This window comes from Salmo salar, chromosome 08 (genome assembly GCF_965601325.2).
Source record: "Salmo salar chromosome 08, fSalSal1, whole genome shotgun sequence".
Lineage (NCBI taxonomy): Eukaryota > Metazoa > Chordata > Actinopteri > Salmoniformes > Salmonidae > Salmo > Salmo salar.
In genome coordinates, this window is record NC_138298.1 from 19290195 (window position 1) to 19304973 (window position 14779).

The window sequence follows — 14779 nt, forward strand, 5'->3', positions numbered from 1 at the left end:
CTCAGTTATAGCTACGTCATTTCCACCAATAACACGCGAAACGTCAAACCAGACAACAGTGCGTGTGAAAAGAGGAGGGCGAAAGGAGGAGTTGAAGAAGCCCCATATTGAGTGATGGGGCAGATTAGGCCTGTTGTCACTTTGTGAGCAGTTTTTCTCTACAACAGCGACGAGAGTGGGTCTTTTTGGACAGCATTTAACGGAAATGGGAGCATCTCGTTGTCGATAGAAGACCCACAACTATTCCCACCAAAGTTGTTTACGTTCTGGACTGTATATACGTCGCGGCGGCGGTAAAGTCTTCCATACAATTCAGGTAGGTGGCGCTGGTTACGATGGACTGTCATCGACCAGACGATCCTCCCCAATGGCTGGTTGGCTTGTATAATTATATTGAAGAAAGGCGAGGGCTTTAGGTCAATCTAGCTTGATAGTGAAATTATTATATATCAGCTGCAGAACATAACTTCAAGTTTGATGTTGTTTACAGCAAGACACTGAACATGTTTCCAGCCCACTACTGTCTGACTTTGTATGACAGTTTATCCAATTACTGAATTAGGCAAACGTCAACAGACGATGGGGCACATAACTCTAGTGCTTGACAGAGTATGGTCCCTCTGTTTACCAAGAGACAGTTATTATTACATGACTACAGGTATGTATGAATGTCCTTCTCACTAGCATAACGTTTGCATTAGTTTGTTAAAGATTGTACATTCAGTAGGCGGCTGATCGGAATGATTTCTCAGAATCTGTATGCTGCGTCACTTTATTGACTGTACACAGACCATTGGGTACAACATTCTCCGTACACACATGTACAGGTAGGCTACCACCTGTTTTTTCCATCACGAGTAAGTCAAAACCCACTGTAGATAGTTGCTCATTTGAAACAAATGATATGCTTGCAACCACCAGATTCAGTTAAAACACCCCCAAACCCAACTAATTTGAATGCCCCACCTCATGAACCAACTACCAATTTAGACCAACCATATGCCTGTCCTGTGCATTCGCAATACATCAATTCAGCCAATGTGATCACACCATGCACTGTGCTTTCTCTCCTTTTAAATGAGTGCAAGTTTTTATTTTTATCTACTGAATTATTTGTTCAGAAAATACTTAAAATAATTGACTCGCAAGCTAGGCCGTCATAAGTATGACAGTAAGACATCAATCCACATTTGAACAAATACACCCTTAGGTCAGTTGACCTAATCCATACAGTTTAGGCTATGTATCTAGACCTAGTCTTGGCCTACATGTCTAGAAACATCTATGACCTACAGTAACCCTCTCACCATGTAACCAGTAGACTCATGTCAACTTTAAAGATGCAATATGCCGAAATAGCTCTGCCTTTTCCTGGTTGCAAAAATGTTGTTAGTTTGCCTAATTTCAGTTTGTGACAAAATAATCAGTCAGTGTAGAGAATCATTGTACCATCTAAAACGCTGTGAAATATGTTTTCCGTATCCAAAAAGAGTGTATTTTCAGCTGTTTGAAGCTTGTGTACAAAAGTAAAAGATGCAAAAAAATAAACATAACGTGTATCATGGGCATAGCTTACAAAGAACATAACTACCACTTTTTTTTAGACTTGCTTTCAATGAGACTGACATATCTAGAACACACATTTCTTCGAATTTGGTCAGCTTGCCTAAAAAGTCACATATTGTAGCTTTAAGACATTCCCCAGTGTTTGAGTAGCCTACCGTCTTGATGCTCCCGCAGCAAGCAGGGAATGCTGAATAACAAGTGCAATGGCATTGCAGCAATGTAGCAGCAAGCAGCCTAGGAGCATGCCCGCATCACATGGGGGAACAAAGAATTGAGAACATGTGAGGAATTCCGAGTGTTAGGTTAAATAGGCTGGAATTGAGATTAAGCTGTAGTGACAGGGATGGATGATTCTAGCTTAATCCCAGATGTGTTTGTGCTGTCTTAACAATCACTACAGGAGTTGGCAAGCTGGAACAAACAAATCTGGGACCAGGCTATGATTCAGCTCTGAACCGTTCTAAGATGCTATTACAAGAGAGAAGAGAGTGCCTGTAGTGTGAACTGTCTGACTTTTTATTTGTCATGTGCCAACTACAACAGGTGTAGACCTTACAGTGAAATGCTTACTCACAAGCTCTTTCCGAACAATGCAAGTTAAATAAGAAAAAAGGGGAAACAAACGTGTGACAAAAAACACAAGAATTAGAAATGAAGCTACAAACCCACTCACTGAGACTGACTGACAGGGGAGTCGGAGAGAGTTGAATGCATGTCACCTAGCGGGTTAACTGAGGCTACTTCTGGTTTATAATGTAATACCACGTCGATCTGTGTTGTGGATAGGGTTTTTTTCATGGAGGAAAAATGGGGCCATAGCTGGCATGATAGAGGGTAAATGATAGCAGGCTACATGGTTTAGGCCTTGCCTCAGTTGCACTGTCTCCTGTTTGAAGGGGTAACGGTTTAGATGGCTAAAAATGGAAGGGGTAAGATAGTCTTTCCTGGCTAAAGGATTATAAGGGTAAAGATGGAGATGGGAGGCTTGATGCATATAGTAACTACACTGAACCAAAATATAAATGCAACATGTAAATTGTTGGTCCCATGTTTCATGAGCTGAAATAAAAGATCCCAGACATTTTCCATAGGCACAAAAAGCTTATTTCTCTTACATTTTGTGCACAAATTCGTTTACATCCCTGTTAGTGAGCATTTATCATTTTCCAAGATAATCCATCCACCTGACCGGTGTGCCATGTCAAGAATATGATTAAACAGCATGATCATTACACAGGTGCACCTTGTGCTTGGGACAATAAAAGGCCATTCTAAAATGTGCAGTTTTGTCACAACACAATGACACCGATTTCTCAAGTTTTGAGGGAGCGTGCAATTGGCATGCTGACTGCAGGAATATCCACCAGAGTTGTTGTCAGAGAATTTAATGTTAATTTCTGTACCATAAGCCGCCTCCAATGTCGTTTTAGAGAATTTGGCAGTACGTCCATCCGGCCTCACAACCGCAGACCACGTGTAACAATGCCAGCCCAGGACCTCCACATCCAGGATTCTTCACCTGCGGGATCGAAACTTAGGAGTATTTCTGTCTGTAATAAAGCCCTTTTGTGGGAAAAACATATTCTGATTGGCCTGGCCTGGCTCCCCAGTGGGTGGGCCTGTGCCCTCCCAAGCCCACCGATGGCTGCGCTGCTACCCAATCATGTGAAATCCATAGATTAGGGCCTCATTTATTTATTTAAATTTGACTAATTTCATTATGAACTGTAACTCTGTAAAATCGGTAATTGTTGCATTTATATTTTTGTTCAGTGTATTTCGAAATGGCTTGTTGTGCAAAGTCACATTAGAATCCTCCTCGAACCCTTAGAAACTGTTCCAGAGAGCACTTTCAGGAAGCAATTGCCTCTGCTTTCATGTGTCATCTCGCACACATTAGCCTAATCAAATCAAAGCAATCATTGAAATGTTTATGCGGACAAACAGCTAGGGTCTGAGTCCAGATTAAATTGACCCGTCACGGATGTTTCTCTATTTTGTGACAATCGCTGAGCCCTTCAGTGACTCAGCATAGCACGGTAACTCCAAGATAGATATGCCTACCATCAGCTGTTGCCATGCCAGTGACAAAAGTAACCAGGAAGTAATCCAGTTTCCCAAACATTTAAACAAGGTAGCACGATGGTGCACAGGAAAAACTCCCTAGAATGGCAGGAACCTAGGAAGAAACCTAGAGAGGAATCAGGCTCTGACTTTAATGCCTAGTAACTAGACCACTGAGCTACTTCTGTTTGATATTCCTCCTGAGGGAACCTATTCCCTATGTGACGCATGCAGGCTGTGCTGCCTGTGTTGTCTTGCCTATGCACCAGATCCTGCAGATGGGTCAGGGGCTGTGGAGGGTGGCCAGGAACCAGCAGCTGCAGCAGGAGTACGGAGAGCACTGGGACGCTGGACCAGGCCTTGACGGAGATCCCCGGGACTTGGGGATGGAGATGGGGGCTAACCCAGGCCAGGCTCCCCCCTCCCCCGGGGTGGGCGACCTGCCACCTCACCCCCACCCGCGGCGCCACCCCCAGCACTGCCAAGGGGCAGACATCTACCAGCTGCTGCGTGCCCGCCGGGGGAAGGGGCAGCAGGGTTTCATAGACCTGGAGATGCTTCCTCCAGAGCTCAGCATCACCATCCTGTCCTACCTGAACGCTACAGACCTCTGTCTGGCATCCTGCGTGTGGCAGGACCTGGGCCACGACGAGTACCTCTGGCAGGGGTGAGTAGTAGACTGACAGGGTCTGTGGAAGGGAGGCAGGGGTAAGTAGTAGACTGACAGGGTCTGTGGAAGGGAGGCAGGGGTGAGTAGTAGACTGACAGGGTCTGTGGAAGGGAGGCAGGGGTAAGTAGTAGACTGACAGGGTCTGTGGAAGGGAGGCAGGGGTGAGTAGTAGACTGACAGGGTCTGTGGAAGGGAGGCAGGGGTGAGTAGTAGACTGACAGGGTCTGTGGAAGGGAGGCAGGGGTGAGTAGTAGACTGACAGGGTCTGTGGAAGGGAGGCAGGGGTAAGTAGTAGACTGACAGGGTCTGTGGAAGGGAGGCAGGGGTGAGTAGTAGACTGACAGGGTCTGTGGAAGGGAGGCAGGGGTAAGTAGTAGACTGACAGGGTCTGTGGAAGGGAGGCAGGGGTGAGTAGTAGACTGACAGGGTCTGTGGAAGGGAGGCAGGGGTAAGTAGTAGACTGACAGGGTCTGTGGAAGGGAGGCAGGGGTGAGTAGTAGACTGACAGGGTCTGTGGAAGGGAGGCAGGGGTGAGTAGTAGACTGACAGGGTCTGTGGAAGGGAGGCAGGGGTAAGTAGTAGACTGACAGGGTCTGTGGAAGGGAGGCAGGGGTGAGTAGTAGACTGACAGGGTCTGTGGAAGGGAGGCAGGGGTGAGTAGTAGACTGACAGGGTCTGTGGAAGGGAGGCAGGGGTGAGTAGTAGACTGACAGGGTCTGTGGAAGGGAGGCAGGGGTAAGTAGTAGACTGACAGGGTCTGTGGAAGGGAGGCAGGGGTGAGTACAGTTAGAGGGCGTTCAGACTGAATAATTACAAAATAATGTCGCTAATTGGTATTTTGACCAAATAAGATAAGCTTTAAAAAATGTGATAAGTTCTGATGTTGTTGGTCAAAAGACCAATTATTGGCGAAAATATCAGAATTGGGCTCCCCGTGTGAATGCGGCCAATGAGAAGTGTGCTGCAGGACAGGACCTGATATGCCATTACAGATTCATCTATGTTTTTAATTGTCCACAAATCATTCAAATGGTGCTTGCCACAAGTAGGTATAACATTTACCAGGTTCTGTGTGACAATGTGCTTTTTTTAATGGTTCAAAGAGTTGATTGGGTGATCATGTTTCTAATTGCAGTCCTCCCTTTTTCTATGTCGCTCGCTTGTTCCCTGACTTGTTTGGTCTCTCTCTGTCTCTCTCTGGCTGTGTCCTAGTTTGTGTAAGTCCACATGGGGTCACTGTTCCATCTACAATCGAAGGCTTCCCTATGGCTTCTCATATAGAAGACTCTACATGATGCTAGATGAAGGCAGTCTGACATTCAACGCTAACCATCAGGAGGTAAGTCATCACTTTTTTACCTTTATCCCCAATGCCTCGTTCTCCTTTTATAAAGCATCGCTTCCCCACTGAAATACTCGGTTTCCCGGACATAGATAAAGCCGGCTTAATCTGTTTCCGGAAAATTGTTCCTTATAAGATTTGGCTAGATGTATACGGGCCAATTAGCTTTTTTTCTCTGTATGTTATTGGTTCTGCATAGATCAGCCTATGAATACCACAAAAAAATGATGATTTAGAAATAGTAAGTACACATCACACCCACCACACTTCAGCCCACCCTGAAGACAAATGACTACCAGCTAAATGACTTGTTTACTGCTGATGCATGCATTCTGAAAGACATCACAGCCTTGGAGGTCACTGCAGGTCAAAGCCTGGTTCCCTAGAATCTGTGGAACATTCTAATGGCGTTATTTGGTCTGTCTGTGTATCGCTAAGTGGATTAGGCTCACTATGGCCAGCCACTTAAAGGGCATGTGATAGCCCCACTGTGTGATGGACTGAGATGGTGCTGTCTGGGTCTCTTCTCTCTACTCTCCCCCTCTAATCCCTCTTTCTCTGTGTGTGTTTCATGTTGATCCACTCTCTCTCTCCAATAGGGTATCAGTTACTTCATGTCCAAAGGCATACTGGTGGACCACCCCAAGGACCTGGCCAAGTTCATCTTCTGCACTCGCACGCTCAACTGGAAGATGCTGAGGGTATACCTAGATGAGAGGTGGGTTTTCTTCATCGAATTCTCACTGGGCTTTTCTCAAATTCTCACTGGGCTTTTCTCAAATTCTTATTGGATTGTCTCTAATTGCAGGAGAGATGTGTTGGACGAGCTGGTCACGCTGCACAACTTCAGTAACCAGTTCCTGCCCAATGCACTGAGGGACTTCTTCAGACACATCCACGCCCCAGAGGAGAGGGGCGAATATCTAGAGACGCTCATCACCAAGTTCTCCCACCGCTTCTGCGCCTGCAACCCCGTCCTGGTCCGGGAGGTGGGTCTCAGCCCAGGTCAGTGCACTGCAGGGAGTTGGAGTTCTAATCTGCAGGGTGTTGAGGGAAGTCAGATGAGTGGAGGGGATTGTAGTTCTGGTGCGCGTTATGTTAATTCAGCCCATGTGAGGGGAGGGAGTTGTAGTTCTACAGGATGTTTAGTTTAGTGGAGGGAATTGTAGTAATAAATTAATCCATGGGAATTGTAGTCCTGACAGGTGTTTAGTTAGAGGCAAGATGTGTGTGGGTGCTGCAATGTTTGTTTTTCTTTTTTTTGCCGACGATCTAGACGTCTGCCCGCGCTACAGACTGCTACATCGGTCTGCTAATACAGGTCTACTAATACTAGTAAAGGCCCAGCGCACTACTTTGTAAGAGATGGGCCTACCGAGTGGCACAGCAGTCTAAGGCACTGCATCGCAGTGCTAGAGATGTCACTACAGACCCGGGTTCGATCCCGGGCTGTATCCCAATCGGCTGTGATCGGGAGTCCCATAGGGTGGCACACAATTGGCCCAGTGTCGTCCGGGTTTAGCCGTGGGGGCTTTACTTGGCTCATCGCGCTCTAGTGACTCCTTGTGGCGGGCCAGGCGCCTGGAGTATGACCCCCAGCCTGTGGCTGGCTTCCAGGTTAAGGGGGCGTGTGTTTAGAAGTGCGGTTGGGTGGGTCAGGTTTCGGAGGACGCATGACTCGACCTTCGCCTCCCCGAGCCCGTTGGGGAGTTGCAGCGACGAGACCAGATTGTAATTGGGGAGAAAAAGGGGGTGAAATACAAAAATATATACAGTCAGGTCGATAAATATTTGGACATTGACAATATTATTATTTTAGCTGTCTACCATAGCATATTGGAGTTGAATGAATATGAGCTTTAATTTGAGGGTATTTTCATCCAAATCGGGTGAACAGTGTAGGAATTACAGCACTTTTTATATGTGGTCCCTCCATTTTTGTCCAAGTAATTGGACAATTGGCTGCTCAGCTGTTCCATGGCCAGGTGTGTTATTCCCCCATTAGTTTATTTACAGGTAAGCAGATAAAAGGTCTAGAGTTGATTTCAAGTGTGGCATTTGGAATCGGTTGCTGTTAACCCTCAATATGAAGTCCAAAGGAGCTGTCACTGCCAGTGAAGGAAGACGTCATTAGGCTGAAAAATCCAAACAAACCCATCAGAGAGAAACATTAGGTGTGGCCAAATCAACTATTTGGTACATTCTTAGAAAGAAAGACACACTGGTGAGCTCAGGAACACCAAAAGGCTCAGAAGACCACAGAAAAACAACTGTGGTGGATGACAGAATAATAATTTCCCTGGTGAAGAAAATCCCCTTCACAACAGTTGGCGTGACCATGAACACCCTCCAGGAGGTAGACGTATGTGTCAGTCAACATTCAAGAGAAAGTTCATCAGAGTAAATACAGAGGGTTTACCACAAGATGTAAACCATTGGTAAGCCTCAAACAGGAAGACCATATTAGAGTTTGCCAAAAAACATCTAAAAAAAAAACCTGTACATTTCTGGAACCACATCCTATGGACAGATGAGACAAAGATCAACTTGTACCAGAATGATTAGAAGTGTATGGAGAAGGGCAGGAACTGTTCATGATCCGAAGTATACCACCTCATCTGTGAAGTATGGTGGAGGTCGTGTTATGGCGTGGGCATATATGGCTGCTTCCCTTGTATTTATTGATGGGACTGCTGACAAAAGCAGCAGGATGAATTCTGAAGTGTTTAGGGCTACATTTTCTGCTCAGATTCAGCCAAATGCTTCAAAATTCATTGGACGGCGCTTCACAGTGGAGAGGGACATTGACTCGAAGCAGACTTCAGGCAGTCATTGACTGCAAAGGATTTGCAACCAAGTATTAACTCATTTGATTGTTAGTTTGTCCAATTTATGTATAAAAATGGTTGTAATTCCTAAATGGTTCATACAATAATTTTGACAAAACCGTTAAAATAAAGATGAATCTACACTTAAAGCACATCTTGATTGTTTGTCTATATTTTTACTATTTTCTACATTAGAATAATAGTGAAGAAATCAAAACTATGAAATGGCATGTGGAATCATGTAGTAACCAAAAAAGTGTAAAACAAATCAAAATATATTTGAGATTCTTCAAAGTAGCCACCCTTTGCCTTGATGACAGCTTTGCACACGCTTCACATTCTCTCAACCAACTTCATGAGGTAGTCACCTGGAATGCATTTCAATGAATAGGTGTGCCTTGTTAATTTGTGGAATTTCTTTCCTTCTTAATGTGTTTGAGCCAATCAGTTGTGTTGTGACGACAAGGTCAGGGTGGTATACAGAAGATGGCCCTATTTGGTAAAAGACCAAGTCCATATTATGGCAAGAATTTTAAGACCTGAAGGTCCGTCAATTCCGGAAAATGTCAAGAACTTTTAAAGTTTCTTCAAGTGCAGTTGCAAAAACCATCAAGCGCAACGATGAAACTGGCTTTCATGAGGACCGCCACAGGAAAGGAAGACCCAGAATTACCTTTGCTGCAGAGGATAAGTTCATTAGAGTTACCAGCCTCAGAAATTGTAGCCCAAATAAATGCTTCAGAGTTCAAGTAACAGACACATCTCAGCATCAACTGTTCAGAGGAGACTGTGTCAATCAGGCCTTCATGGTAGAATCGCTGCAAAGAAACCACTACTAAAGGACACCAATAAGAAGACGAGACTTGCTTGGGCCAAGAAACACGAGCAATGGACATTTGAGTCCAAATTTTAGATTTTTGGTTACAACCGCCGTGTCTTCGTGAGACGCAGAGTAGGTGAACGGATAATCTGCATGTGTGGTTCCCACCGTGAAGCATGGAGGAGGTGGTGTGATGGTGTGGCTTGCTTTGCTGGTGACACTGTCGCTGATTTTTTTTTATTTTATTTTTTTAACTATTTTATTTTTTTATTCAAGGTACACTTAACCAGCATGGCTACCACAGCATTCTGCAGCGATACGCCATCCCATCTAGTTTGGGCTTAGTGGGACTATCATTTGTTTTTCAACAGGACAATTACCCAAAACACACCTCCAAGCTGTGTAAGGGCTATTTGACCAAGAAGGAGAGTGATTGAGTGCTGCATCAGATGACCTGACCCCCACAATCACCCAACCTTAACCCAAGTGAGATGGTTTGGGATGAGTTGGACCGCAGAGTGAAGGAAAAGCAGCCAACAAGTGCTCAGCATATGTGAGAACTCCTTTTAAGACTGTTGGAAAAGCATTCCAGGTGACTACCTCATGAAGCTGGTTGAGAATGCAAAGCTGTCATCAAGGCAAAGGCTGGCTGCTTTGAAGAATCTAAAATATATTTGGATTTTTTTGTTTACTACACGATTCCATGTGTGTTATTTCATAGTTTTGATGTCTTCACTATCCTTCTACAATGTAGAAAATAGTACAAATAAAGGAAAAACCCTTGAATGAGAAGGTGTCCAAACTTTTTACTGGTACTATATATTAATTTAGATTTTTCAGGGGGTGCTTCAGCACCTGATAATTCCCGTGGCTATGGTAAGTGGGTGTTGTAGTACTGGCAACAGATGGATTCAACCAGTCTAGACGTAGATCAGCTTTAGAGGACTGAGCCCTAGAAGACCCAAGTACTGTAAAAGGCCCTTTACTCCACTAGGAGCTAAACGGAATAGGTGATGTCACTGTAAACACCTGACATCATGCGTCTGTCTGTCTGTTGACAGCGCCTGCAACCACCTGCCAGTTTCTGCCACAGTTGAACAACTCCTAACTCGGGGTCCACGCTGAACAAATCCCACAGGCTTTAGGTCTTCTCTCGTCTGTTGATCTCCCCACAATGGCTCTGTAATTTACAAAGGGCTCTGGTGTTGCACTTGACCCAAGTTGTCCTGTCCTTGTTGCATGAATCAAATGTGAGAAATCTTTGTACTAACACTGTCATTGGTCCCTAAAGCCACAATAATCCCACGGGCTTAAAGTGTTAGGAGAGTGAGGGCAGCGCTCCAGCCAACCACAGGACGGCGTTGTAATAACATCTGGCGCGGTTCTCGGCCGTTCTGCGTCGTCCTGGAGGAGAAGTCGGCTGATTTATTATAAACTTACTGGCGATAGAATTGGCAGAGCAGTAACGGAGGAGCGGAGATGTACGCTCTCACACTTTCTCTCGCTCTCTCCAACTCTAAAGAGACCCCCCCTGTTCAACCCCTCTTAGTCTGCCCAGAACCAGGGCTGATACCCACACTGTAAGGTCTGAGAATATGAGTAGACACGTCTCTTTCCTTCCCTGTTATGTGTCCTGTCTTAAAGAACTATAATTCACACTTCAGAATGTGCTTATTTTTTTCTTTCTTTTTTGTAGACGCGTCATTATGAAACTATTTTTTTCTTTATCTGCCCTTCTCTTGTTCTGATGCTCTTTTCTGGTCTTCCCTTTACTCTGTCTCCCTGTCGTTTTATTCTTAAACTCCCACCCACCCTCTCAGCCAAGTGATGACCACACAATGAACAGAGAAAGTATTGCTGGACTGAGAAAGACATCAACTAAAACATTGGGGCTGGCTAATATATTGAATACATGTATATTACTAAGCAAGATAAAATATGTATTTTGTTGGCGTGTGTGTGCCCCATCTCCATTATTGATCTAAAATAGTTTTTTAGGTAAACACCATCACTTCTATATATGTGTGTATGTAATTTAGCAGACGCTATTCTCCAGAGCGACGAAGTGCCTTGCTCAAGGTCACATCGGCAGATTTTTCACCTTGTCAGCCCAGGATTCAAACCAGCGACCTTAATGGCCCAACTCTCTTAACCGCTAGGCTAGCTGCCACCCCACGTATACAACTTTATCTTCATTGGGTGCTGGGACTTGTTTGACCACTCTCCCAGTTCTCTCGCTCTCTCTCACATTCTGTCCATCTCTCCTCTCCAGATGCCGTGTATGTGCTCTGCTACTCGCTCATCCTGCTGTCTATAGACTTGACCAGCCCGCACGTCAAGAACAAGATGTCCAAACGCGAGTTCATCCGCAACACGCGCCGCGCTGCCCAAAACATCAGCGAGGACTTTGTCGGCCATCTTTACGACAACATCTATCTCATCGGCCACGTGGCGGCCTAACCAGGAAGTGACGAGGAGTGGTGTCGGTGAAGTACACGAACCAGTGATTGCACTGATGCAGGATACTACTTTGGACAATAGTTGTTGCTGGTCATTCTAAATATAGGGTTCTGTACTGCTAGCGATGATGCTTGTTTCCATACTGGGTGGGAGGCGATCTGTTCTCCGGCTGTAGAGCCAATGGAGACCAAGTAGCGTAGAGATTTGGCCCGCCCACATGAAGTGACATCTTAAGGTGCGAGGCCTCAGACAGGCTAGACGTATATCCGGCACACAAGTAGCATACGACAATATAACCAACTACTTCCAGCTTAACCACGCAGAAGTGTAGCTCCAGTATGTTAACAAAGTCCAGAAGAAGTTAAACATATGCTATGAACAAGGATTGAATATTATTACAGCAACAATTAGCAGTTGTGGTTCACATTATGCTCTGTTTTGGTTTGTGAGTTACTCTAAGTATGAGTTTTGAGTTTAATATTCTGGTTTTCTTTTTTAAATGTTGTTTTTGTTGGAATGTTTTTTACAATTAGAAGAACTTAAAAGAATGACTAATGGGGCTGGTAGAAACTCCGCTGCGTTTTTGTCCTTTACTTTGTGAGCTGGATTAAATTGGATGGAATTAATATGAATTTCCAAAAGGCACAACAATAATTAGTCCAACCACATTTACAACATGGAATCCTTTCATTTTTAGCAGAGCACTTCAAAGGACTATTTGCGTCCATTCCAAAGTATTTTATGAGTTGTAAAGTAATCGCCATGGGTCATACTCTGAAATGATGTGTGTGGATGACTCTAATGTCCATGGGAATCTCAGAGAGTCCAATTTTGAGTTTGTAATGTGAACTCTCATTTACATGCATCTCAGCTGGGTCGTATTAATTAGTGTGAAAAATTGAAAATGTTTTTCGCTTACGGAAGATGAAAATAAATGTTTCTTATTGGACAAGTCCAATTTAGTTTCTCAATGTTGCAATCTATTTTCTTCTATTTGGCACCTAACTAACACAACACTGGTAATACAGCTCTTTGATTGTTGATGGAAAAGTAGGTGTCAAAGTTGAGGACAATTTTTCAGTGAGTTTTTACCTGTGCCCAAGCTGTGATAGGTAATGTTGGTAAATGAAGTTGTTAGTGTATCTGTTACCTTATCCTTTTGTGTTGACAAGCATTCTACCCCTTCAAAACAGTCTGGATCCCAAATGGCATCCTATTCCCCTATGTGTTGCACTACAGTTGAACAGGGCCCATCGGGCTTGGGTCATAAGTAGTGCACTATATAGGGAATGGGGTGCCTTTTGGGACACATTCCGGCACTGACTAGCACCGATGCCTGCATTTACATAGGCAGCCCAATTCAGATTTTTTTTTTCACCCACTCATTGGTCTTTTGACCAATCGAATCCGATCTTTTCACACTCAGATCTGATTGGTCAAATGACCAATTAGTGAAGGAAAAAAAAGATTAGAATTGGGCTGCCTGTGTAAACAGCATAAGTGAAACCACAGATATGAACGTTAATCTTTCTCACCATCCTTTGCGGAATACATTTATCTTGTGATTTGTTTTATGTGTGTGACTCTGGACTGATGCCTCTATCATGTTTAAATCTTCCTGTCAATCTCTAATCTATTCTATGACTGCAACCTCTCACTCTTTCTCTCCCTACCTCTCCCCAGTGACTCTAAGGGCTTGATTCTATTTGCTATAAATGTCCAGAAATATGTCATCTAGATCAGACATGCCTCTCTGACATGTAGAATAAGGAATCATGTACACTCTATTTGTGACATTTCTATATGCAGTGTTCAGTAGATTGCACGTGACCCAGGACTACAAGATTGTTACTAACTAGTGAGCACTTTAACCAGGGGGTGTTTTCTCTCCACACTGCTGTCTTCTGAATCATATAGATATATATATATATATATATATATATATATCACACTATTTAGTTCTCACATATCTGAAGGACTGTTTGTTTTCTATCTGTTGTCTTAGCCATGCAGTCTTTATTATTAGTTATAGTGCCAATAAACAAAATGTTAAAAATGACAACCAAACTGACATGTGAACATGAGCAGAATAACTACTGTGGTAAATGTTTGCATACAATTGATTAAAACACAGATTTTATTTGCACATGTATAGAGATTTATATTTAAAAAAAACATTTTATTTTGATGTATTTTAACAGATCTTTTTTCTTCTCATAAGTTGACCTGTTTTTGCACTGACATTTTGTATGAGCACTGGACTGCATGCAGAGAACTGAGTCTTTGCGCAGTAAATGTTCTCTACTACCATGATCAATTTAAGTGATTTGAGATTATTATTGTAATATTTATGAAATGTTAATTACACTTAGTTTAACAGCAGCAAATGACAGTACAGACTTTTTTTTCTTTTCTTCAATTCCATTGTACATTTTAGTTTCCGGTGTGGATTTATGGATTGAGAATTTTATAGACAATTCCCGTTTCAACAGCCTAACGAAACCATTTACATCTGAGATAGGTTGCTGAATGACAACACTGGAAATGAAACATGTCTAGATTGTATACAAATAAAACTTTGACAAAATATTCCCCTTGTGTTGAGCTGTGACTATTTCTACAGTGATCATAATGTTTTGATATTCAAGATTGTGTCCATTACTGATTCACCCTTCGACTATGTACACTATATTTACGAATTAAGTCCCCTATATACACCTCTCAAACACGGCTCTCAAAACTACCAAACCCCATTTCAAAGCCCCGATCCATAGTGTATATATTAAACAGAGTTCCTCTGAGCCTGTCGGTGTATAGATAGACGGGAGTAAATCAACTCCAGACACAACATGACCCTCGACCTCTAGCAGAGTGTGCTTTATGTGCTGTAAATGAAAAGAGCGAGCGTCACAGGGGCCGTCAGCAGAGAGATACAAGGCCCTTAGCGCTGCATGGGAGAGGGGTCAATCTGAGAAAGTTTAGAGAGTGGTGATGCAATGTGTACCCTGACCCTTTTTAGCTCTCCATAG

The 14779-nt window shown here is 43.6% G+C and overlaps 1 protein-coding gene across 3 annotated transcripts; it reads left to right on the plus strand.

Annotated features, from left to right (window-relative positions):
* The first annotated feature begins 32 nt into the window (after nt 1-32).
* Nucleotides 33-14339, plus strand: LOC106610168 (F-box only protein 8). 3 transcript variants are annotated; one of them, XM_045722716.2, is made up of 6 exons: nt 33-658; nt 3900-4297; nt 5513-5639; nt 6242-6360; nt 6451-6647; nt 11563-14339. In XM_045722716.2, the coding sequence occupies exons 2-6, from the start codon at nt 3909-3911 to the stop codon at nt 11748-11750; spliced, it is 1020 nt and encodes a 339-aa protein (XP_045578672.1). In that variant the 5' UTR covers nt 33-658; nt 3900-3908; the 3' UTR covers nt 11751-14339. The 3 variants fall into 3 exon arrangements, with proteins under 3 accessions (XP_045578672.1, XP_045578670.1, XP_045578671.1); XM_045722714.2 differs by having other exon boundaries at nt 33-316; nt 3865-4297; XM_045722715.2 differs by having other exon boundaries at nt 33-316.
* Nucleotides 14340-14779: the final 440 nt, after the last annotated feature.